At 51.1% G+C, this 25,371-nt stretch overlaps 2 protein-coding genes and 1 pseudogene across 2 annotated transcripts in view; 2 read left to right on the top strand and 1 right to left on the bottom strand.

The window, feature by feature from the left end:
• The window catches only part of LOC115600226 (zinc finger protein 850-like), a 71,333-nt gene that overhangs the window by 19,958 nt on the left and 26,004 nt on the right, over nt 1-25,371 (top strand). The gene's annotated exons all lie outside the window — the stretch shown is intronic.
• The window catches only part of LOC115600224, a 147,574-nt pseudogene that overhangs the window by 106,885 nt on the left and 15,318 nt on the right, over nt 1-25,371 (bottom strand).
• On the top strand, nt 535-9,767 carry LOC115600223 (olfactory receptor 14A16-like). Its single transcript, XM_030468510.1, has 3 exons — nt 535-1,423; nt 8,988-9,044; nt 9,757-9,767. The coding sequence occupies exons 1-3, from the start codon at nt 535-537 to the stop codon at nt 9,765-9,767; spliced, it is 957 nt and encodes a 318-aa protein (XP_030324370.1).

The raw sequence follows: 25,371 nt of genomic DNA, 5'->3' as shown, positions 1-25,371 counted from the left end.
AGCAATGCTTTGATATGACAAATTTCACCACTAATAGTTGCTTCTAAGAGATCCAAGCATAGAGCTGAAAGAAGATCATAGAATCATAGAATCATAGAATCCTAGGGGTTAGAAGGGACCTCGAAAGATCATCTAGTCCAACCCCCCCTGCCAGAGCAGGGCCACCTAGAGTACATCGTGCAGGAACGTGTCCAAGCGGGTTTTGAATGTCTCCAGTGAAGGAGACTCCACAACCCCCCTGGGCAGCCTGTTCCAGGGCTCTGTCACCCTTACAGGAAAAAATTTTTTTCGAATATTCAACTTGAACCTCCTGTGCTCCAATTTACACCCATTACCCCTTGTCCTATCACTGGTCACTACTGAGAAAAGCCTAACTCCATCTCCCTGACACTCACTCCTTACATCTTGTAGAAAAGTGTGTGTGTCCATACCAGGAAAAGATGATAGGGAAATTTTCTTTGATTTTCTAGACAGGTTTTAATTAATTTTATTCATTTTTCTCTTTGGTCAGTGCCCCATGGTGAAAAGCAGACAATGTCTAACAGCAGCTCCATCAAGCAGTTCCTCCTCCTGGCATTTGCAGACAGGCGGGAGCTGCAGCTCTTGCACTTCTGGCTCTTCCTGGGCATCTACCTGGCTGCCCTCCTGGGCAATGGCCTCATCATCACCACCATCGCCTGTGACCACCACCTCCACACCCCCATGTACTTCTTCCTCCTCAACCTCTCCCTCCTCGACCTGGGATCCATCTCCACCACTCTGCCCAAAGCCATGGCCAATTCCCTCTGGGACAACACGGGCATCTCCTACAAGGGATGTGCTGCACAGCTCTTCTTCTTTGTCTTTTTGTTGGCGGCAGAGTTTTTTCTCCTGACCATCATGTCCTACGACCACTATGTGGCCATCTGCAAACCCCTGCACTACGGGACCCTCCTGGGCAGCAGAGCTTGTGTCCACATGGCAGCAGCTGCCTGGGGCTCTGGGTTTCTCTATTCTCTGCTGCACACAGCCAATACATTTTCCCTGCCCCTCTGCCAGGGCAATGCCCTGGACCAGTTCTTCTGTGAAATCCCCCAGATCCTCAAGCTCTCCTGCTCACACTCCTACCTCAGGGAACTTGGGCTTATTGTAGTAAGCTGTTTTTTAGATTTTTGGTGTTTTGTTTTCATAGTGGTGTCCTATGTGGAGATCTTTAAAGCTGTGCTGAGGATCCCCTCTGAGCAGGGAAGGCACAAAGCCTTTTCCATGTGCCTCCCTCACCTGGCCGTGGTCTCCCTCTTTGTCAGCACAGCCATGTTTGCCCACCTGAAACCCCCCTCCATTTCTTCCCCATCCTTGGACCTGGTGGTGTCATTTCTGTACTCAGTGGTTCCTCCAACAGTCAATCCCCTCATCTACAGCCTGAGGAACCAGGAGCTCAAGGGTGCTGCGTGGAGACTAATGACTCAATTTTTTTCTCAAATAAGAAAATGCTCAATTTTTCATGCATATAATTGATAATGTATCTCATATCATTACTAATGTCTCTCATAACAGATTCAACGTGCCATCTGTGGCTTCTGATGATGGAGGCTTTTGGCTCTCTTTTACAAGTGATAATGATGTGCATAAAAAAATCTTTCATTGTTCATACCATTTCCAGTTCTGTGGTTTTCTTTAGGGTGTTAAAAAAAAGGCTGCTGGAAAGGTTTTTTAAAATAACTTCTATGTTCTCTGGGCATTGCAATCGATAAAGATTCCAGCAGTGAATTCTTTACCTAATGTCCTTTTTCTGAGACTTCTCTGGTGTTAGGTTTAGATCCAGACACACTTGGAGTTCCCTGGGGAGAAATGTAGGAAGCAAGGGGGTTCACTCTGACCCTTGTGACCCAACGGGAGGTCCTTCCTCATTCTCTCCTCTGATCCCTGAACAAAACCCTCCAACCCTGTCCTGGCTCCATTTCTACTGTGTTCTACAAATCACTGCCTCAGACCTCTGTTTTAGTCACTTTAGTTTTAACCCCTCGCTATCCCTTCCACATAGTAACAGAACAATCCTTGACATCAATCCTATTAAGTCACAACTTGGGCACTCCAGTATAGAAAAGGCATCAAGGTGTTCGAGAGTGTCCAAAGGAGAGCAACAAGGATGGTGAAGGGTCTGGAAGGGATGACTTATGAGGAGCAGCTGAGGTCACTTGGATTGTTCATTTGGGAGAAAAGAAGGCTGAAGGGAGACTCCATTGCAGTCTGTGGATCCTCATGAGAGGAAGAGAATGGGCTGGTTCTGGTTTCTTCACTCCTGTGAGCAATGACAGAACTTGGGGAAATGATAGGAAGCTTAATCAGAGGAGGTTAAGGTTAGATATCAGGGAAAGGTTTTTCCCCAATGGGCAGTTGAGCAATGGAACAACTTCATTGCTTCCAAGTAATGACCATTCCCCCAGAGAAGTGGTCACAGCACCAATCCTGACTGAGTCCAGGAAGTGTTTGAATGATCTCAGGCTCATGGTGTGACCCCAGGGGTACCCTACAAAGGACAGGAGTTGGACTTGATCATCCTGATGGGTCCCTTCCAACTCAGCGTATTCTATGATTCTGTGATAATACATTGGATATCAGCAAGAAATGGAGCCAGGTCCTTCCTGGGTTGTGCATGATGGGAGGGTGAGAACCAATGGGCATCATCTGAAAAAATGGAAGTAAAACTCAAAAACTTGCTCCTTATCAAGACACTCAAGCACATCTACCAGAGAGCTTGTGTCACCTCCATTCCTGCAGCTTTTCAAGAACAAAATTAAGAAAGGCCTGAGTAACCTTCCCTTACCCTAAACCAACCCTGATGTGACCAGGGGGTTGGCCTAGAGACCTCCTGATGATCAGCCCTCTGATCATCTTTGTGGCCTCCTCTGGACTTGTTCTAACAGCTCCAGGTCCTCCTTGTGCTTGGGGCTCCAGAACTGGACCCAGCACTGCAGTGGGGTCTCACCAGAGTGGAGCAGAGGAGCAGAGTCTCCTCCCCTGACCTGCTGGCCACGCTGCTTTTTGTGTAGCTCAGGCAATGCTTGGCTTCCTGGGCTGCCAGCACGCCTTGCCAGCTGGTGCTGAGCTTCTCATCAACCAGCACCCCCAAGTCCTCCTTCTCCTTAGGGCTGCTCTCAAACCGTGCTCTGCCCAACCTGTATTTGTGCTGGGGATTGCCCCAACCCAGGTGCAGGACCTTGTGCTTGTCCTTCTTGAACCTCATGAAGTTTGCATGGGCCCACCTCTCCGTCCTGTCTCTTTGTCTGGACAGTCTGTGTCTGGAAAGGTGACTTTAGAAATGGTCACTGTATCACTACCACCAGGAAAAACTCTTTCTTGAGGTTTTGAACTTGGTTAGCTCTTCATCCCATCTTGGGTGTAGCTGGGAGGTGTTGTACATTTTCTGACATTATTGATATTCTCACCCCACTGTCCCCAAGAAAAATCCAAACCCACAAGTGAGGGATGGGCTCTGCCTTCTCATTACGTGGGGTTCAGAGAGTGACCTCAGTGCTTCATAAAAATAATAAAAAATAAAACTCATGGCTTTAGAGCCACCTTTACAGAGCATTTGACTCTGCTCTAACAAGGCCATGGGGAGGCCCTGGCAGCAATGGTCCCCAGTGGAGCCAATCAATGCTTCAAGGTACTTTCAGGTTCCGTTCTGACTTCTGGAGCATTCATCTCTCAGCACCTGAGGATCATGGACTCAGCAGCAAACACAACCTGGGGCTCAATGAGACACAGAGAGCACTAAAGGGCCATGGCTCTCCATGGGATATTCTGCACATCTTCAAGACTTGTGCAGCTAATTGGAGAGGTTTTCCCACTGTAGTTAAGGAGGAACATTTCCTACTGTGATTAATGAAAACTGATTCTGGGTTTTCTTTTTGTTTCTTGTTTTGTTCTTTAATATTTTAACAGATCATCTCATGATTCTCATTTTGGAGCAGAGGTGATAGAAGTCCCCTGATGTCTGGCACTGTGTTGGCTACTTTACTTCTCACCTCCCAGCCCCACCATTCCTTTCATTTCCCACCTGGGACTTCCATCCCTGCGCCTTGCATCAGGCTTCTCCTCTCCTCTCTGCAGCTGGAGGTTACAGCTCCACTGCACCACCTCCCACCTACTCTCCTTAGAGAACTGACTGCACACGGGCACAGCAGGAGTTTTCCTTTGTACCAGCCAAGAAAAGTCAAGCAGAGAAAGTGAAGAAGAATGTGATGAGAAAGGGTTTAGAGAGACAGATGGGAAAAGGGAGATGTGATCATCATGACAGAGGTGGCTAAAGAGACAATCAGGCTGCTGAAAGACAGGGGAGCTTTGAACAACCTGCTGCTCAAAGCAGCACCCAGGGGAGAAGCATCTGAATGAACAAAGAGTAGGAGAAGGGACAATTGGAGAGGAATGGGAATGGCCTTTGTCTGGACAGTCTGTGTCTGGAAAGGTGACTTTAGAAATGGTCACTGTCTCACCACCACCAGGCAGAAGTTTCTGTTGAGGCTCTGCACTTGGTTTGCTCCTTGACCCTTCTTGGGGTAGTTGGGAGGTGTTGTGCATTTTTCCTACAGTTCTTATTGGTCATCTTCACACCCCACTGCCCCCAGGAAACTTCCTGACCCACAAGTGAGGGATGGGCTCTGCCTTCCCATTTCCTGGTGTTCAGAGTTTGGCCTGACTGATCCATAAAATAAATAAATAAATACATATATAAACAAATAAATAAAAAAATACCTGTGGCTTCAGAGCCACCTCTACAGAACCTTTTCCTCACTGCAGACATGGCCTCCAGTGACCTTCTCTAACAAGTCTCTGGGGAGGCTTTGTCAGGAATGGGACCCAAAGGAGCCAATCAATGATTCAAAATAATTTGGATTTTTCTTTTGGCTTTAACATCTGAAGACAGTTGTTTTTCAGTCTCCTGTCAGTATCTGAGGATCATGGACTCAGTCCCTCTGGCACCATAGGGCCCATTACAGTACTGAGAAGCCATGAATCACCCTGGGGTGTTTTTAGTGTTCAAGAGTTGCACAGCTAATTGGAGAGGTTCCCGTGCAGAAGAAGATAACAAAGAGCATATAATAAAAACTATTGAAAAGTTCTATTTTACTGGTTTTCAGTTTAGGAGTTGTATATTCAACTGGTACTGGTGCAGACTCTTTCAGACTCTCTGAATGAGGCCTGAACACTGAGGAAAAACCTTTGAGATCCAGTGCTTCATGAAGAACATTGATTGCTCCTCACCACCCCAAACGCAACATTGCTCTCATTGGCTCCCTGGAAAGGGTCTGGGATAATTTGCCTCCACCACCTGGTCACCACCCCCTTGTCAGTGCCACCACTTGTACCCTCCATCCAGCTGGTGCTGCTCGTTCAGCTCACTCCTGTCCCCACGCTGCCACTTCATCCCCACCCACCCACCCCGCATGGCACCAGCATCATCGGGGTCTCTGCGGGGAGCCCCGAGCGCTGGCAGCGATTGTCCTGTCCCACAATGAGGGGATGGGGGCAGCGGCAGCGAGCCCGTTCCTGCCCTGCCTGCAGGACACCTTCCCTTAGGGGCAGGAGGAGCAATGCATGACAAGTGTCCCTTTCCAAAAGCCCGCAGCAGCCTCTCTTTCCTACGGCAGCTGCTTTCTGCACTGCCATCAAGAACGCCCTGCAGGCTGCACTTTGCATTTCCCCCTAAGAAAGGGAATGGTCGTTCTTGGCATCACCCAGCACGGACAGAATGTCCTCAGGTAGAAAGAAAAAGGAACAACAAAGATACAGAACTTGGAACCTCCCAGGGACTGGGAGGGAATGGGAGGGACTGGGAGGGACTGGGAGGGATTGGGGTGAAAATGGGAGGGGATTGGGGGGAAATGGGAAGGGAACTGGGTGGTGATTGGGAGGAACTGGGAGGGAAATGGGAGTTATTTGGAGCCAACTGGGAGCAACTGGGAGGGATTTGGAGTCATCTGGGAGTGACTGGGACTCATTGGAAGTCAACTGGGAGGAACTGGGATTAGCTGGGAGGGACGTTTTTATACTGGTGTATACTGGCCTCTAGTGGTTTAACTGGCCTATAGTGGTGTATAGTACTTATACTGGTTTATACTGGTCTATACTGGTCTGTGCAGGTCTGTACCGGTTTACAGTGGTCTGTAGTGGTTATACTGGTCTGTACTGGTCTATACTGGTTTATACTGCTCTATACTGGTTTACTGGTTAACAGTGGTCTATACTGGTTTGTACTGGTCTATACTGCTCTATACTGGTGTTACTATCCGAGTTATTATTTATATTTTGATCGCAAGGAACATTCAGCCACTGACTCAGAGACAACGCTTGAATTGACAAATAACCAGACTGCTGGATTTAAAATTAGTTACAAATTTTTATTTCGAAACAGGGAAAGCCGGTTACACTGGCAATAAGACCTTTTGTATAAAGTAACCACCTTAATCGATGGTCGTTAAGAGTAACAAAAGGGGTTAACAGATTAACAGAGGGGTTCAGGCCAATCACGGGGTTTTGTTGACACGGGATGCACACGGGGTCAACAGTCTAGGAAATTCCTAGAGTGTACAGAGGATAATTTCCTGCTCCAGCCGGTGAATGAGCCCACCAGGGATGGAGCCCCCTGTTCCCAAACAGAGAGGGGCTGGTGAGAGATGTGGTGGTCAGTGGACGTCTGGGACTCAGCAATTGCTAAATAATAGAGTTTTCAGTCCTCAGGGATGCAAGGAGGGCCATCAATAAAACCTCTGTGCTGGACTCCCGGAGGGCAGATTTTGGCCTTTTCAGAAGACTGATTCAGAGTGTACCCTGGGAAACAGCCCTTGGAAACAAAGGGGTCCAGGAGGGATGGACGTACTTCAAGGAGCAAGTTCTGAAAGCACAGGAGCAGCTGTCCCGGTGTGCCGAAAGGTGAGCCAGTGGGGAAGAGACCGGTCTGGCTGAATTGGGAGATTTTGAAAGAAATCAGGATAAAGAAGAGAGCCTACCAATTATGGAAAAAAGGGGTAACTACTCAGGAAGAATTTAGGACTAGAGTTAGGTAGTGTAGAAAGAAAATTAGAGAGACAAAGGCACAACTAGAACTGAATCTCGCCACCTCTGTGAAGGATAACAAAAAGTCCTTCTACAGATACATCAATAGCAAAAGGAGGGGCAGGGAAAACCTCCATTCTCTCCTGGACATGGGTGGGAATAGAGTTATCAAAGAAGAAGAAAAGGCCAAGGTATTTAACACCTTCTTTGCCTCAGTTTTCAACAGTAAGACAGGTTGTCCTGAGGACAGGTGGCTTCTGGAGGTTGTAGAAAGAGACGAGAATCTGAACAGCCCCCCCTGTAATCCAGAAGGAAACAGTCAGTGACCTGCTGAGCTGCTTGGATCCCCACAAGTCTATGGGACCAGATGGGATCCACCCAAGGGTGATGAGAGAGCTGGCAGAAGAGCTGACCAAGCCTCTCTCTATCATCTAGCAACAGTCCTGGCTCACTGGGGACATCCCAGATGATTGGGAGTTGGCGAATGTCATGCCAATCGACAAAAAGGGCCAGAAGGAGAACCCAGAAAACTCCAGGCCCGTCAGCCTGACCTCAGTGCCTGGCAGGTTTTTGGAACAGATCATCGTCAGTGTAATCACACAGCACCTGCAGGATGGGCAAGGGATTAGACCCAGCCAGCACGGGTTTAGGAAGGGCAGGTCCTGTCTGACCAACCTGATCTCCTTTTATGATCAGGTGATCTGACTGGTGAATGAGGGGAAGGCTGTGGATGTGGTCTACCTGGACTTCAGCAAAGCCTTTGACACCGTCTCTCACAGCATCCTCCTGAAAAAGCTGTCAGCCCGTGGCTTGGACAGGAGCACCCTGTGCTGGGTTAGGAACTGGCTGGAGGGCCGGGCCCAGAGAGTGGTGCTGAACGGTGCTGAATTCAGTTGGTGGCCGGTCACTAGTGGTTTCCCCCAGGGATCGGTGTTGGGCCCAGTTCTAATCAATATCTTTATTGGTGATCTAGATGAGGGGATTGAGTCCATCATCAGCAAATTCACAGACGACACTAAGCTGGGGGGGGAGTGTTGAGCTGGAAGGCAGGAGGGCTCTGCAGAGGGACCTGGACAGACTGGAGAGTTGGGCTGATCCCAACGGGATGAGGTTCAACATGGCCAAGTGCCAGGTCCTGCACTTTGGCCACAACAACCCCATAGGGAGCTCCAGGCTGGACACAGAGTGGCTGGAGAGCAGCCAGACAGAAAGGGACCTGGGAGTCTGGATTGACAGGAAGCTGAACACGGGCCAGCAGTGTGCCCAGGTGGCCAAGAAGGCCAGTGGCATCCTGGCCTGTATCCGGAACAGCGTGGCCAGCAAGTCCAAGGCAGTGATTCTGCCCCTGTTCTCAGCGCTGGTGAGGCCACACCTTAAGTCCTATGTCCAGTTCTGGGCCCTTCATTTTAGGAAGGATATCGAGATCCTGGAGCAGGTCCAAAGGAGGGCAATCAGGCTGGTGAAGGGACTCGAGCACAGATCCTATGAGGAGAAGCTGAGGGAGCTGGGGATGTTCAGCCTGGAGAAGAGGAGGCTCAGGGGAGACCTCATCACTCTCTCCAACTACCTGAGAGGAGATTGTAGCCAGGTGGGGGTCAGTCTCTTTTCCCAGGCAACTCTCAGCAAGACAAGAGGGCAGGGTCTCAAGTTCATTATAAAGTCATAGAACTGTTTCGGTGTGAAGAACTTCCCAGACCACCTTTGTGGAAACATCCCCATGGTAGTCTGGGGTTTTGCTGGGATGGGTACAGAAAGACTCATCCTTAAACCTGGAGGGAGCAGCCAGGGTTGGGAGAGATGGACAATGGCTGTGGGGTGACCAAGGCCCTGGGTCACCTTCTTGCTCTCTCCATGCCACCAAATGCACAGAGCAGCCTCCTCTGCCCTGCACCTCCATCTCTGGGCTCTCTTCAGCAGCCCTGGCTCTGCACCACAGCCCCTGCTGGCAGTGTCCCTCTCCATGACCATGCAGGGCCAGTTACACACCCTTGGCTTTCTCTGCCAGGGTTTCACTTGCCAGCCCAGAACAGCTCCTTCCAGGCTCTCCCACCTCCCCTCCCCTCTCTCCCAGCACAGCCCAGTTGCTGCTGGCCCCACACCAGTACCCAGCCCAGGCTGCTCTGGGCAGTCCCAGCACAGCCCCAGCCCCTCTGAAGGGCAAAGCAGCTCCTGGGGGGCAGAGAGAGCTCAGAGCCCCAGATGGGTGACCAAGCATGACAAAAGGAGCAGGAGGCACCCTGTTTCCCCTGCTCTCCTCTCCAGGAGATCCGCAGAGCTCTGCAGCCCCTCGGGGCCATCCCCTCTGCCCAGCCCAGCACAACAGCCCTGGCCCTTGTGCTCCTCAAGAGCTCTGACTGCTCCAGGCACAGAGCAGCCTTCCCAGGGCTGTGGCAGCCAGGGAGGGGTTTTCACTTCCCATTCATTCCTGATCCACTCAGCACGGACAGCAGACAAAAAAAAAATATTGAAAGTTCATTTATTTTACTTAAACCCAGCAGAGGCTCTCCATGTACACAATGTTTCTTGGTCAAATAGGTGGGTGGAAAATAAGGTAAGAAGGAAGAGTAATGATACTGCTTTAATGAAATGAAAATTACAGCTGAAGAAAAAGGAAAAAAATGTAAAGAAAGACAGATTAGGAATGTCATGCATTGTGAGTCATTTGCAGAAGACAGGAGGCAGCTTATAGTTGCATAAAACCCCTAACTGTTTCCTCAGAGAACCCTTGAGCTCCTGGTTCCTCAGGCTGTAGATGAGGGGGTTCACTACTGGAGGAACCACCGAGTACAGAAATGACACCACCAGGTCCAGAGATGGGGAAGAGATGGAGGGGGGCTTCAGGTAGGCAAAGATGCCAGTGCTGACGAACAGTGAGACCACAGCCAGGTGAGGGAGGCACATGGAAAAGGCTTTGTGCCTTCCCTGCTCTGAGGGGATTCTCAGCACAGCCATGAAGATCTCCACATAGGACACCACTATGAAAACAAAGCAGACAAATTCCAAACTGGCACTGACCACAATAAGCCCAATTTCCCTGAGGTAGGAGAGTGAGCAGGAGAGCTTGAGCATCTGGGGGATTTCACAGAAGAACTGGTCCAGGGCATTGCCCTGGCACAGGGGCAGGGAAAATGTATTGGCTGTGTGCAGCAGAGCAGTGAGAAACCCAGTGCCCCAGGCAGCTGCTGCCATGTGGACACAAGCTCTGCTGCCCAGGAGGGTCCTGTAGTGCAGGGGTTTGCAGATGGCCACGTAGCGGTCGTAGGACATGATGGTCAGGAGAGAGAATTCAGCTACAATAAGGAATACAATGAAGAAGATCTGTGCAGCACATCCCATGTAGGAGATGTTGGTGTTGTCCCAGAGGGAATTGGCCATGGCTTTGGGCAGAGTGGTGGAGATGGATCCCAGGTCGAGGAGGGAGAGGTTGAGGAGGAAGAAGTACATGGGGGTGTGGAGGTGGTGGTCACAGGCGATGGTGGTGATGATGAGGCCATTGCCCAGGAGGGCAGCCAGGTAGATGCCCAGGAAGAGCCAGAAGTGCAAGAGCTGCAGCTCTCGCCTGTCTGCAAATGCCAGGAGGAGGAACTGCCTGATGGAGCTGCTGTTGGACATGTGCTGCCTCTGGGAATGGTGCACTGTCAGAGAAAGAAAAGGCATAAGTAAGTCAGGTCTGATTTTTCTAAGCATTTCTTTTATAAATTCAAAGAAATCCCCAAACCACCTCACTTCATACAGGAAGGATTTTTGCCGGTCCCATTCATGAGCTGTAGTTGGTGCTGGCTGATGGTGTCAGTCAGAGCAGCATCTGAACTCTGGGCTCTGCAGGAGTCAGTCCTGTCCTACAGGAATTAATAAAAAAGGAAATGTTGATCTGACATTGAATCCAATGTTAAAATCCGAGAGATTTTCAGCATTGTCATCCCAATGCACCACCAGCCTGCAGAGCAGAGCAGAGCAGATTTAGCATGGTTTGGTCTGGTTGAGTTTCTCAAAAACACATGAGGAATATTATAATGCTGAAGCCCCTGGTATTTCTTCTCTGCAAATCAAACCTCAAGGGTGCTGAGAGGCAAAGGGACTGTCCCTTAGTGCAGAGTGAGGACAGCTGCTCTGTCCATCAGTCCTGCTCTCAGCTGCACAAAGAGGCAAAGACCCTAAAGATGGGGTATCCTGATGGGAGGGTGGGCTGACCCCAGCCCCACAGCCTACACTGCCCACAGACCAAAATCTCAGGTGTTTTGGATGCTTTTCCTCTATGGACACAGCAGCAGGACAGGACCTGCAATATCCATGTCTGAGCTGCACCCAAATCCTCATCCCCCAGCCCAGCGAAAAGAAGGGGAAGGACAAGGGCAGCAGCAGCAGGGGCAAGAGGGGAACCTGCAGAAGTTCCTCTGCCAAGAGAGTTGGGACAGGGAGACACAGGCAGAGACTCCAGCATTTCTCCTCTCTGGTGGGGGACTGCTGGAAGGCTCCTCAGAACTCAGTGCCCATGATCTGAAGGACTGGGGGACTGTGCTGTGTGACAGAGAGCAGGGTTTAGCTCCAGGGAGGGCAGCAGCTCTGCAGGGGATGGCTGGGAGGTGCAGGAATCCCCCCTGCCATCCTCTTCCAGGCAGCAGCTCCCTCTCCATCCCTGCCCATCTCTGCTGCCTGCAGCTCTTTCTCTGTCCCCAGCTCTCCTCCCTGTCACTGCTCACAGCCCCCATCCCACCCACTGAGTGCTCAGCTCTGCCCTGCAGACCCCTCCTGGCAGCAGCAGGACCTGTCCAGGGATCTCTGGGTGTGCAGGGGCTCATAAGGAGTTCAGACAAGACATAAGAGTACTGGGGTCTCTGTGCCTTCTGCAGAGTGTAGAAAGAGCTTTCCATGTCCTGGAGAGACAAGTGGAAGCAGAGCCTGAGGAGAGCCCAGCCAGGAGCAGGAAAGCCCTGCCCTGAAGGGACTCCTGAAAAGTCCCCTCAGAAATCTTCTGGGCATCAGCTGGAGCTGTGAGCAGCCCTGAGCAATTCATCCCTCTCTCACCAGCACCAGGAGCCTGCCCTGTGCTCTCTGTCTCCTGCCAGCCACAGCTTCTGCCAGCACCAGGGAGCTCCCCAGGAAGGCTGAGAGCAGCCCCTGGCAGGCAAGCAGGCAGCAGAGTCCCTGCCCCAGCACACAGCCCCTGGGCTGCAGGACCCTGCTCTGAAGGACAGCCCTGGGCACCCCTGCCTGCACACACCCCCTCACTCCTCTTCACAATTCCCCTTCCACCTCCAGCCCCTTCCCCCCTTACAGCTCCCAGCACCTCTGGCTCTGCAGCTTTAGGAGATGCCTCCAGGAACTGCACCAGCTTCACTGCCCTGCACCAGACACTCACCATGTCAGAAGCTGGGAATGTTCTCCTCCACTCAGCTGGCACTCATCCCCTCCATCTTCACCCCCTTGAAGCTCTCTCTGCCTTGCTCATCTCCCCCAGATACCCTGGCAGTGCCCTCAGCCCTGCTGTGCTCTGCAGAGGAGCTGCTCCTGCCCAGAGCTCTCTCTCTGCAGCACTGCCCACTTGCCAGCAGCTCCCTCCATCCCAGGAGCCCAGCTCACAGCTGTAATGAGCCCTCTGGGGGGTTGATGCTGAGCCCATGACAATTGCTCAAGAGGCAAGAAGAGGAAGCTGCAGAAGCTTCTTTCTCCACAAGAAAGTCCAAGGCAGAGTCCAAAGTTTCCAAAGTTTCTTGGCATGTGCCTGGGTCCCCCTGAGGGACAGCCCTGAGAAAGCAGCGTCCCCTGCAGGGTGTGGGGGGAGCAGGAAGCAGGAGGCAGTGATGGCAGGTGGGGAAAAGGAAGGTGCAGGTGGCTCTGGTGCTGAGGAAGCCTGGCTGTGTGTCAGGACTGCCAAGGGCCCAGCCCTGAGCCCATTCCCCAAAGGTGCCAGCCCTGAGCCCCAGCCCCTGGCAAGGGAGGGAGATCCTGTCCCTCCCTCAGCCCTCAGGGCTCTTCTCCTGGCAGCACTGGCATGTGGAGATGGGCAATGCCAAGGGCAGGACTATGGCACAGCACCTCCCAGCCTCCTGCACATGGACAAGGAGGCCCTGAGCCCCAGTGCTGCTGGAAGCTCCACTTGTCTCCCCATGGCCATCAGGGACAGAGACAAGAGCCATCAGCAAAGGCATGGAGAGCTTGGCTCTGCCAAGTGTGCATCCAGCTTTTCCACAGCTTTTCCCTCTCTCCTCTCCAGCACAGTCTGTCCTGGGCTGTCCCATCCCATGTGCCTCTTTCCCTGCAGGCTCTGCTCCTTCACCCGCCTGCCCCACCTTGCTGTCCCCTTCCTCTCCTGACATCTCTGTGTCCTCCCTGCCTCTGCCTTGGCACACAGAGCCTTGGGCTGATCCAGGCTCCTTCTGGGGGATGTGGTGTTCCCCAGCATGGCCCTTGCAGTGACATTTCTTTCTTCTGCTCTCCACTCCAGGCCTCCCCAGCTGCCCTTTGGGCCATTCTTTCTTGCTCAAGCTGTTCCCCACTCTGAAGAAAAGCTCCACCATGCCCAAACCCACCCTTTAGGAAGTCCTAGGATACTACTCTACTGTCACCACTCTCCATAGCACTGAGCCTTGGCCCATCAACCTCTGCAGACTGGCCATGTGCCTGGGGCCTCCAAACCATATCTGGGGTGACCTCTGGGCTCTCTTCATGGTAACTGAGGTGGTCAAAGTTCATATCGTCATAGAAACATAGAATCACAAACTTGTTTGTGTTTCAGGGGACCTCTAAAGTCCTTCTAATCCAATCCCCCTTCCATTAGCAGGGCCAGGCACTATTAGATAAGGTCTACCAGAAAAGTAGACCTCCTCAGACCTCCTCAAGCCTCATCTTGAATATCTCCAGGGATAAGGCTACGATTACCTCCTTGGGCATCCTCTTTTCTTTTATCCACTGCCCTCTATGTAAAGAACGTTTTCCTAACATCCGATCCAAGTCTTGAACATCTCTCATATGAAGAATAACTGTGACATTTTGAGCTGTTTAGTTTTCAGAAAAGAAGACTAAGGATGGGATGTTGTGAATGTCTGTAAATATCTCAAAGGTGAGTGTAAAAATGAAGGGGCCAATCTCTTTTCAGTGGAACAATGGCTTAAGCTAGAACATAGAAAGTTCCACCTCAACGTGAGGAGAAACTTCTTGTCTGTGAGGCTGTGGGAATACTGGAACAGGCTGCCCAGAGGGGCTGTGGATTCTCCTTCTCTGGAGACTTTCAAGACATACCTGGGTGTGTTCCTGTGTGGTCTACCCTGGGTGATCCTGCTTTGGCAGAGGGGTTGGACTGGATGATCTCTACAGGTCCCTTCCAACCCCTAACATTCCATGATTCTATGATTCTATGACCTCAGTCCTTGGGACAGTGATGGGGTCCAGCCTGCTCCAGGCAGGTGAAGGACAAAGAGGGGAATGCTGAAGCAGAGTGGGCAGGGGACAGAAAGGCCTGGGGTGCACCTGGCCTTTAGCAAGCCCTTTGCCATGCTCTACCATTGTCCTGTTGTAGCCAGACTGGTGATGTCTGGATTGAAGAGGTGGGTGATGTGGTGGGTGGGAAGTTCACAAGATGATGAGGGTCACAGTGCCATCAGGGATCCAAAGTCCTCCTGGAAGGATGTGATGGTGCCTCAGTGTCCAGAACTTGTTCCAACACTGTTTCCTGTCTTTATCCATGGGCACGATCACTTTCCTACTTCTGCTGGCCATGCTATTCCTGATACAAGCCAGGATTTTGGTGGCCTTCTTGACCACCTGGGCACACAGCTGGCTGATACTCATCTGTCTGTCCACGAGCTCTGACTGAGGCTGATGCTGTGGATGGGATTAAAAAGTTAGTTCCATGCGGACAGGGGCAGGGTTGGCTTCAGTTGGGTGAGAGGTGTCCCTACCTATGCATGCATGGGTTTGGAACCAGATGATCTTTAACCCTTCCAACCCAATCCATTCTATGATTCCATTGCTCTGTGACACAGTCCCAACCAGTTCCAGGCCTGGGATTCTCCACAGCCACCACCAGGGCTTTGTGATGCAGGGTCTGGTGCCTGCACACCACTGTAACGGGGGTCTCTGCGGTGACCCTGGGTGTATATAAGGGGTGTGGGCACCTGAGGTGCCCATATCTGGGAGAGCACCTCCCTCAGGAGTCAGCAGCTGCCCTGGGTGACCATGGAATGTCTGTGGCAGAAAATTCCCAAGATGTCCCTGGAGAAGGAGGTGGAAGCCTGCTGCCAGCCCTCCACAAGACCCCAAGGTCAGTGACTGAAGGAAGGGCCAGAACAGAAGTTCCCCTGCAGGCTGTGGGGAGAGGGCAGCTGTCCCCTGCAGCCCATGGAGGAGCACGGAGGGGCAGGTGTGGATCTGCAGCCCTGGAGAAACCCACACCAGGGTGACGTCACTTTTTACTGAAACACTTAATATTTTAGAAAAAAGTCACATTTCAGCAACTTGAGTATGGCTGGGGCAAAGGGCAGGAAGGTGAGATGGCTTTTGTCTCTCTGTATCTAGATTTCCAGTGAGTTCCACGGGGACAGGGAAAGGGTTGGCTTCAGTTGGGTGGGAGGTATCCCGACCAATTCATGCAGGGGGTTGGAACAAAATGATCTTTAACCCTTTCAACCCAATCCATTCCATGATTCTATGATTCTGTGACATGGTCCCAGATAGTTCCAGGCCTGGGCTCCCAACAGCATCTCCAGGGCTTTGTGATGGGGTAGGTGCAGTTTCTCAGCTGTTCCCTTTACAGCTGAGACCCAGGCCCCATGAGGAGCCATGACAGCATCTTCATATTCTCTGCTGTTTTAATCCCATCACCCACAGTTGGTTCCATTTCTCCAGGAACCCATAACATTACTGACAGTGTAGGGTTAAATGGGGATGGTGCAGCATGCACAAACCTTTGCCTCACAGGCTTCGGGCATGGCATGTGATAAGGATCTACAGTCTCATCATGGTATAGATCACATCTCGTACACCCAATTCTCTCAGATACCTGAGAGCTTTTCCAAGTGTGGCTGCTTTGACCTGTGGGGAACTTATTTCCTCTTTATAGGGATATTTCCTGTGTGTATGAAATGTGTATCCTATGTGTATCTCCTAGGTGTGTGAAAAGACACTGTACCATGTACCACACTGCTGAAGACCATATCACAACTACGGTTATTAAGCAGCTCTTACCAAGAATGAATCACAGAGCAACTCTAATCCCAGATAAAAAGCCACAGATCACATACCCTGAGTACCAAAGGTACAGCAGGATTGGTTTAATTTCCAACCCTGTGAAATTTCCAAGGAAAATAGTTTGATTCCCACTCAATGGAATCATCTGGTATCCTTCCTCTGAAGTCAAAATTCAAACTATTCATATGAATGAGTTGAAATTTGAACTGGGCTTTAAATAATAATTTTAGGCTCCACATTGGGCACCAGTAAATGTGTTTAACACTGGACCAGCAATTAACTGAATGACAAATGCTCTCTATTAATGCCCCTCCCCACCCTGATAAAGAAAGGAGAGAGAATAAGGGAGAGAGACTTATGGGCTGGAAACTAAACTACACAGCTTTAATGAAACAGGAATGATAAAAAGGAAAAATTGCTAAATATATACAAATATACAGAAAAATTGTTCCATGTTCCTCCCCACTCACCCCCAATAGCTCTTATGTAAAAACAAAGGCTTCAGGGCAGCCTTGAGAAAGTCCAGGTTGAAATCTTGGGGTCAGCAGGCCCGGTTTATTCCCAGATCAGTTGTACTGGTGATGGTGGTGTGATCATTGCCATCTTGAGTTCCTCCCTCCTTGTCCTTCAGTTTAAAGCCTTTTTAAAGCAGTTTACAGAAGGAGCTGCAGGCACGGACAGTGTAGGGCAGCCTGCAGGAGAGGTGAACAAGGGCTCTGGAAGGCTGAAAGGCCCAACAGGACCAAGGGTTTTGTCACCTCAGACATGGCAGCTGCCTCAACCACCAAGGTCTACCAGGAGTCATTTTCTCTTGAATCTCTGGACTTCCTTTCCCCTTCTTCAGGAGGTCAAGACAGGTCAGAAACTTTATTACTCATTTTCACACTGTACTGTCTGTAGAAAGAGTCTTGACCTACAAGTGAGGGATGAGCTCTGCCTTCCCATTGACTGGAGGTCAGAGTTTGTCCTCAATGCTGCATTAGTAAATAAATAATGAAAAATCCTTGCTTTCAGAGCCACCTTTACAGAATCTTTGCCTCCCTGCAATCATGGCCTCCAGTGATCTGCTCTAACAAGTCTCTGGGGAGGCTTTGTCAGCAATGGGACCCAATGGAGCCAATCAATGCTTTACCATAACTTTGTTTTTTGTTTTGGCTTTAACTTCTAAAGATGTGTTTTTTTCAGTCTCCTGTCAGTACCTGAGGATCATGGACTCAGACCCTCTGGCACCATGGGGACCATTACAGTACGGACCAGCCATGTCCTTTCCTGTGATGTTTTTAGTGTTCAAGATTTGCACAGCTAATTGGAGAGGCTTCACTGTGGAGGAAGATAACAAAGAGCATCTAACACAAGTTATTGAAAAGCTCTGTTTTAGTTGTTTTCAATTTAAAAAATTCAGTTCTGCTACTAGTGGTACAGAGTGACTCTTCAAGAGGCTTGGACTGGACAGTGAGGAAAAGCCTTTGAGGTCCAACACTCCATGGAGAACATTGCTCCTCAACTCCCCAAATAAAAAATTGCTCTCATTGGCTCCCTGGGAAGGCTCTGGGATAATTTGCCTCCACCACATTTTCACCAGCCTTGTCAGTGCCACCACTTGTACCCTCGATCCAGCTGGTGCTGCTCATTCAGCTCACTCCTGTCCCCACGCTGCCACTTCATCCCCACCCACCCACCCCGCATGGCACCAGCATCATCGGGGTCTCTGCGGGGAGCCCCGAGCGCTGGCAGCGATTGTCCTGTCCCACACTGAGGGGATGGGGGCAGCGGCAGCGAGCCCGTTCCTGCCCTGCCTGCAGGACACCTTCCCTTAGGGGCAGGAGGAGCAATGCATGACAAGTGTCCCTTTCCAAAAGCCCGCAGCAGCCTCTCTTTCCTACGGCAGCTGCTTTCTGCACTGCCATCAAGAACGCCCTGCAGGCTGCACTTTGCATTTCCCCCTAAGAAAGGGAATGGTCGTTCTTGGCATCACCCAGCACGGACAGAATGTCCTCAGGTAGAAAGAAAAAGGAACAACAAAGATACAGAACTTGGAACCTCCCAGGGACTGGGAGCGACTGGGAGGGGATTGGGAAGGACTGGGGGGAAGTGGGAGGGAACTGGGAGGAGATTGGAAGGGCCTGGGAGGGATTGGGAGGTATTGGGATGGGATTGGGGGGAAATGGGAGGGAACTGGGAGGGAATTGGGAGGTGATTGGGAGGGACTGAGAGGGACTGGGAGGGAAATGGTAGTGATTTGGAGCCAACTGGGGGGGATTTGGTGTCAACTGGGAGGGACTGGGACACATTGAAAGTCAACTGGGAGCAACTGGGATGGACGGCGAGGAACTGGTTTATACTGGTGTATACTGTCCTGTACTGGTTTAACTGCCCTATGGTGGTGTATAGTACTTATACTGGTTTATACTGGCCTATACTGGTCTGTACTGGTCTATACTGGTCTATAAAGGTCTGTATTGGTCGGTACTGGTCAATAATGGTCTATACTGGTTTATACTGGTTCATACTGGTATATACTGATTTATACTGGTCTATACTGGTTTACTGGTTTATACTGGTTTACTGGTTTATACTGGTCTACACTGATTTGTACTGGCCTATACTGCTCTATACTGGTTTTACTGGTCGATACAGGTCTATACTGGCTTATATTGGTAATAATGCTTTTACTGGTTTACACTGGCCTACATTGGTCTATACTGGTTTGTACGCCTTATATTCGTTTATACTGGTTATACTGGTCTATACTGGTCTGTACTGGTCTATATTGGTTATATTGCTCTTACTGGTAAATACTGGTTATACTGGTTTATCCTGGTCTATACTAGTCTGTACTATTCTATACTGGTCTATACTCGTTAAACTGGTCTATACTGGTCCAATATGTTTATACTGGATGATACAGGTCTATACTGGTTTATACTGGTAATAATGGGTTTACTGGTTTATACTGGTTTGTAGAGCTTATATTCGTTTATACTGGTATGTACTGGTCTATACTGGTAATACTGGTCTATACTGGTTATACTGGTCTGTACTGGTTATACTGGTTGATACCAGCCTATACTGGTTATAGTGGTTTAAAAAGGTCTGTAGTGGTTTATACTGGCAATACTGGTTTATACTGGTCTATACTAGTTTATGTTGGTTATACTGGCTTATACTGGTAAAACTGATTTATACAGGTCTATAAAGGTCTATACTGGTCTGTACTGGTCGATACTGGTCTGTACTGGTCAATACTGGTCTATGCTGGTTATACTGGTTTATAGTGGTCTGTACTGGTTTTTACTGGTCTATACTGGTTTATACAGGTTTATACTGGTAGATACCGGTTATACTGCTTTGTACGGTTTTCTACTGGTCTGTAATGGTCTATACTGGTTTCCCCTCCCAGCCTTGGTGGCCCAGGACACTGCTTTGGCCAAGGGGACAATGACCTCGCTCCTTGACAACGCCCTTGGCCACCTCTCCTGCAGGCTGTCCTACACTGTCCATGTCTGCAGCTCCTTCCCTTCAGGCTGTTGTCACCCTTCCTGATTTCCCACCTAACTCTCACCCCAACATTTCCAGACCTTCTCTGGTGTCTCTCTGCTCTCCCTTGCTTTGCCTTGAAAACAAAATCCTGGCCTGATCCAGAACACCTCTAGGTAAACCTCTAACACAAGGATACCCATGGGGTGAGACTTCTTGTTCTTTCCCTCCACTCTGAAGCTTACAAGTTGACTTTGCGAAGGCTTCCAACTGTGCTTTGGTTCTGTGTCACCCCGTGGCCATCTTCTTGGGAAGCTCCTGGAGAAACCATGTCAGCTGTGGGGCTTCAGCAACAGCTCTGCCCCAGGCTCTGCTGGGCTCTGGGCCAGGAGAGAGCCTGGGCAGGGCTGGGAGTTCCCTCCATGCAGGCACTGAGCCCAGCAGGAGGATGGAGATGCTCTGGCAGAAAGACTCAGCTTCAACTGAGGACACCCATGGCTTTCTCTGCCAGGGTTTCGCTTGCCAGCCCAGAACAGCTCCCACCAGGCTCTCCCACCTCCCCTTCCCTCTCTCCCAGCACAGCCCAGTTGCTGCTGGCTCCACACCAGTGCCCAGCCCAGGCTGCTCTGGGCAGCCCCAGCCCCTCTGAAGGGCACAGCAGCTCCTGGGGGGCAGAGAGAGCTCAGAGCCCCAGATGGGTGACCATGCATGGCAAAAGGAGCAGGAGGCACCCTGTGTCCCCTGCTCTCCTCTCCAGGAGATCCGCAGAGCTCTGCAGCCCCTCGGGGCCATCCCCTCTGCCCAGCCCAGCACAACAGCCCTGGCCCTTGTGCTCCTCAAGAGCTCTGACTGCTCCAGGCACAGAGCAGCCTTCCCAGGGCTGCTGCAGCCAGGGAGGGCTGACATTCATTACTGAAACACTGAGCAGGGACAGCAGACAAAAAAAATGTTGCAGGTTCATTTATTTTACTTAAACCCAGCAAAGGCTCTCCAGGTACACAATGTTTCTTGGTGAAATAGGTGGGTGGGTAATAAGGTAAGAAGGAAGAGAAATGACATTACTTTAATGAAATGAAAATCACAGCTAAAGAAAATGGAAAAAAATGTAAAGAAAGAAAATAATGAGAAAGGACAAGAAATTATAAAATCCTTATATGGGCATAAATTGGAAAAGAACTGGCTTATGGCTGGCTGGATGTGTACTGAGTTACATTATGAACAAGCTGCACAAAAATTTAGTTAAATTCTTTTAAAAAAGATCTAGTGATCAGTTTTGAAAATGCACCCTTGAGCTCCTGGTTCCTCAGGCTGTAGATGAGGGGGTTCACTGCTGGAGGAACCACCGAGTACAGAACTGCCACCACCAGGTCCAAGGATAGGGAGGAGATGGAGGGAGGCTTTAGGTAGGAAAACATGGCTGTGCTGAGAAAAAGGGAGACCACAGCCAAGTGAGGGAGGCACGTGGAAAAGGCTTTGTGCCTTCCCTGCTCAGAGGGGATCCTCAGCACAGCCCTGAAGATCTCCACATAGGACACCACGATGAAAACAAAACACCCAAATGATAAACATGCACTGACCACAATAAGCCCAAGTTCCCTGAGGTAGGAGTGTGAGCAGGAGAGCTTGAGGATCTGGGGGATTTCACAGAAGAACTGGTCCAGGGCATTGCCCTGGCAGAGGGGCAGAGAAAATGTATTGGCTGTGTGCATCAGAGAATAGAGAAACCCAGTGCCGCAGGCAGCTGCTGCCATGTGGACACAAGCTCTGCTGCCCAGGAGGGTCCCGTAGTGCAGGGGTTTGCAGATGGCCACGTAGCGGTCGTAGGACATGATGGTCAGGAGATAAAACTCAGATGAAATGAAGAATAAAAAGAAGAAGAGCTGTGCAGCACATCCCCTGTAGGAGATGTTGGTGTTGTCCCAGAGGGAATTGGCCATGGCTTTGGGCAGAGTGGTGGAGATGGATCCCAGGTCAAGGAGGGAGAGGTGGAGTAGGAAGAAGTACATGGGGGTGTGGAGGTGGTGGTCACAGGCGATGGTGGTGATGATGAGGCCGTTGCCCAGGAGGGCAGCCAGGTAGATGCCCAGGAAGAGCCAGAAGTGCAAGAGCTGCAGCTCCCGCCTGTCTGCAAACGCCAGGAGGAGAAACTGCGTGATGGAGCTGCTGTTGGACATCTGCTGCTTTTAAAAGCATGGGGAGCTGTTTGAGGAGGAAACACAAAAATTTAGGAGACAATTCCCTGAAAAATGAGACCCATTCCCCCTTCCGTATCTCCATCCTTCACACATGCACTTTTCTATTATTTCTTCCTTGAAGCCCATGGCTGCAGCCCTGCTTGTTGCTGTATGTGTCAGTAGGAGCAGGGATTCTGTTCACTGGCTGCCAAGGAGTTGTCCCAAAAACCATGAAAAAAAAAAGGGAGACGTTAGGGCAGTGTTAATTCAAAAAACATTTAAAAATTAATGCTAGAGAAACACAAACAGCTTCTCCCATTTCATGAACACCTTTGGAATGTCCTTTTCAAACATCTTGGCTTATCCTGGTTGAAAGTCAAAAAAAGAGGGGGAGGAGGCATCTGTGCTGCCCTAAAGGAATTGGTAAAAAGGAACAGAGAGGGATCTCAGATTAAATCCACTCTTGACATTCAAGATCTGAACATCATTCTCACCCCAATGCACCAAAAGCCTGCAGAGTAGAGCTGAACGGATTCAGCATGCTTTGCTCTGGAAAAATTTCTAAAAAAACACATAAGGAAAATTATAATGGAAAAGCCCCTGGTCTTTCTGCTGCTCCAAAAGTGAAACCTTCAGGGTCCTGAGAGGCATAGGGACTGTCCCTTAGTGCAGAGTGAGGACAGCTGCTCTGTCCATCAGTACTGCTCTCAGCTGCACAAGGAGGCAAAGACCCTAAAGATGGGGTATCCGGATGGGAGGGTGGGCTGAGCCCCAGCCCCACACCCTGCAGTCCTTACAGCCCAAAATCTCAGCAAGTTTGAATTCTTTTCCTCCATGGAAACAGCATCAGGACAGGACCTGCAGCATCAGTGTCTGAGCTGCACCCAAATCCTCACCCTCCAGCCCAGGAAAAAGAAGGGGAAGAACAAGGGCAGCATCATCAGGGGCAAGAGGGGAACCTGCCAAACTTCTGCTGCCAGGAGAGTCAGGACAGGGAGACACAAGCAGAGACTCCAGCATTTCTCCTCTCTGGTGCGGGGGGGGGGGGCTGCTGGAAGGATCCTCAGAATTCAGTGCCCATGATCTGAAGGGCTGGGGGACTGTGCTGTGTGACAGAGAGCAGCAAATTCGCAGACGACACTAAGCTGGGGGGGAGTGTTGATCAACTAGAAGGCAGGAGGGCTCTGCAGAGGGACCTGGACAGACTGGAGAGTTGGGCTGATTCCAACGGGATGAGGTTTAACACGGCCAAGTGCCGGGTCCTGCACTTTGGCCACAACAACCCCATGCAGCGCTACAGGCTGGGGACAGAGTAGCTGGAGAGCAGCCAGGCAGAAAAGGACCTGGGAGTCTGGATCGACAAGAAGCTGAACATGAGCCAGCAGTGTGCCCAGGTGGCCAAGAAAGCCAATGGCATCCTCGCCTGTATCTGGAACAGCATTGCCAGCAGGTCCAAGGAAGTGATTCTGCCCCTGTACTCAGCCCTCGTGAGGCCACACCTTGAGTACTGTGTCCAGTTCTGGGCCCCCCAGTTCAGGAAGGATATCGAGGTCCTGGAGCAGGTCCAAAGGAGGGCAACCAGGCTGGTGAAGGGACTCGAGCATAGACCCTACGAGGAGAGGCTGAGAGAACTGGGGTTGTTCAGCCTAAAGAAGAGGCGGCTCAGGGGAGACCTCATCGCTCTCTACAACTCCCTGAAAGGAGGGTGTAGCCAGGTGGGGGTTGGGCTCTTTTACCAAACGACTTTCAACAAGACAAGAGGGCATGGACTTAAGTTGTGCCAGGGGAAGTTTAGGTTAGATATTAGAAAGAATTTCTTTACGGAAAGAGTGATCCGTCATTGGAATGGGCTGCCCAGGGAAGTGGTGGATTCTCCATCCCTGGAGATATTTAAAAAAAGACTGGATGTGGCACTCAGTGCCATGGTCTAGCAACCGCAATGGTGGTTCAAGGGTTGGACTCGATGATCTCTGAGGTCCCTTCCAACCCAGCCAATTCTATGATTCTATGATTCTATGATTCTATGGTTTAGTTCTATGGAGGACAGCAGCTCTGCAGGGGATGGCTGGGAGGTGCAGGAATCCCCCCTGCCATCCTCTTCCAGGCAGCCGCTCCCTCTCCATCCCTGCCCATCTCTGCTGCCTGCAGCTCTTTCTCTGTCCCCAGCTCTCCTCCCTGTCACTGCTCACAGCCCCCATCCCACCCACTGAGTGCTCAGCTCTGCCCTGCAGACCCCTCCTGGCAGCAGCAGGACCTGTCCAGGGGCATCTCTGGCTGTGCAGGGGCTCATAATGAGTTCAGACAAGACATAAGAGTACTGGGGTCTGTGTGCCTTCTGCAGAGTGCAGAAAGAGCTTTCCATGCCCTGGAGAGACAAGTGGAAGCAGAGCCTAAGGAGAGCCCAGCCAGGAGCAGGAAAGCCCTACCCTGAAGGAACTCCTGAAAAGTCCCCTCAGAAATATTCTGGGTATCAGCTGAAGCTGTGAGCGGCCCTGAGCAATTCATCCCTCTCTCAGCAGCACCAGGAGCCTGCCCTGTGCTCCCTGTCTCCTGCCAGCCACAGCTTCTGCCAGCACCAGGGAGCTCCCTGGGAAGGCTGAGAGCTGCCCCTGGCAGGCAGGCAGGCAGGCAGCAGAGTCCCTGCCCCAGCACACAGCCCCTGGGCTGCAGGACCCTGCTCTGAAGGACAGCCCTGGGCACCCCTGCCTGCACACACCCCCTCACTCCTCTTCACAATTCCCCTTCCACCTCCAGCCCCTTCCCCCCTTACAGCTCCCAGCACCTCTGGCTCTGCAGCTTTAGGAGATGCCTCCAGGAACTGCACCAGCTTCACTGCCCTGCACCAGACACTTACCATGTCAGAAGCTGGGAGGGTTCTCCTCCACTCAGCTGGCACTCATCCCCTCAGTCTTCTCCCCCTTGAAGCTCTCTCTGCCTTGCTCATCTCCCCCAGATACCCTGGCAGTGCCCTCAGCCCTGCTGCGCTCTGCAGAGGAGCTGCTCCTGCCCAGAGCTTTTTCTCTGCAGCACTGCCCACTTGCCAGCAGCTCCCTCCATCCCAGGAGCCCAGCTCACAGCTGTAATGAGCCCTCTGGGGGGTTGATGCTGAGCCCATGACAATTGCTCAAGAGGCAAGAAGAGGAAGCTGCAGAAGCTTCTTTCTCCACAAGAAAGTCCAAGGCAGAGTCCAAGTCCAAAGTTTCCAAAGTTTCTTGGCGTGTGCCTGGGTCCCCCTGAGGGACAGCCCTGAGAAAGCAGCGTCCCCTGTAGGGTGGGGGGGAAGCAGGAAGCAGGAAGCAGTGATGGCAGGTGGGAAAAATGAAGGTGCAGGTGGCTCTGGTGCTGAGGAAGCCTGGCTGTGTGTCAGGACTGCCAAGGGCCCATCCCTGAACCCATTCCCCAAAGGTGCCAGCCCTGAGCCCCAGCCCCTGGCAAGGGAGGGAGATCCTGTCCCTGCCTCAGCCTTCAGGGCTCTCCTGGCAGCACTGGCATGTGG

The sequence above is a fragment of the Calypte anna genome, unplaced genomic scaffold (assembly GCF_003957555.1).
Source record: "Calypte anna isolate BGI_N300 unplaced genomic scaffold, bCalAnn1_v1.p scaffold_147_arrow_ctg1, whole genome shotgun sequence".
NCBI lineage: Eukaryota > Metazoa > Chordata > Aves > Apodiformes > Trochilidae > Calypte > Calypte anna.
This window is presented reverse-complemented; position numbering and strand designations above follow the sequence as displayed.

Coding starts and splice junctions, on each gene's coding strand:
- LOC115600223 (XM_030468510.1), top strand. CDS start 535: ATGTCTAACAGCAGCTCCATCAAGCAGTTCCTCCTCCTGGCATTTGCA. Junction 1,424..8,987: donor GAGGAACCAGGAGCTCAAGG/GTGCTGCGTGGA, acceptor CCCTGCTGGCAG/TGTCCCTCTCCATGACCATG.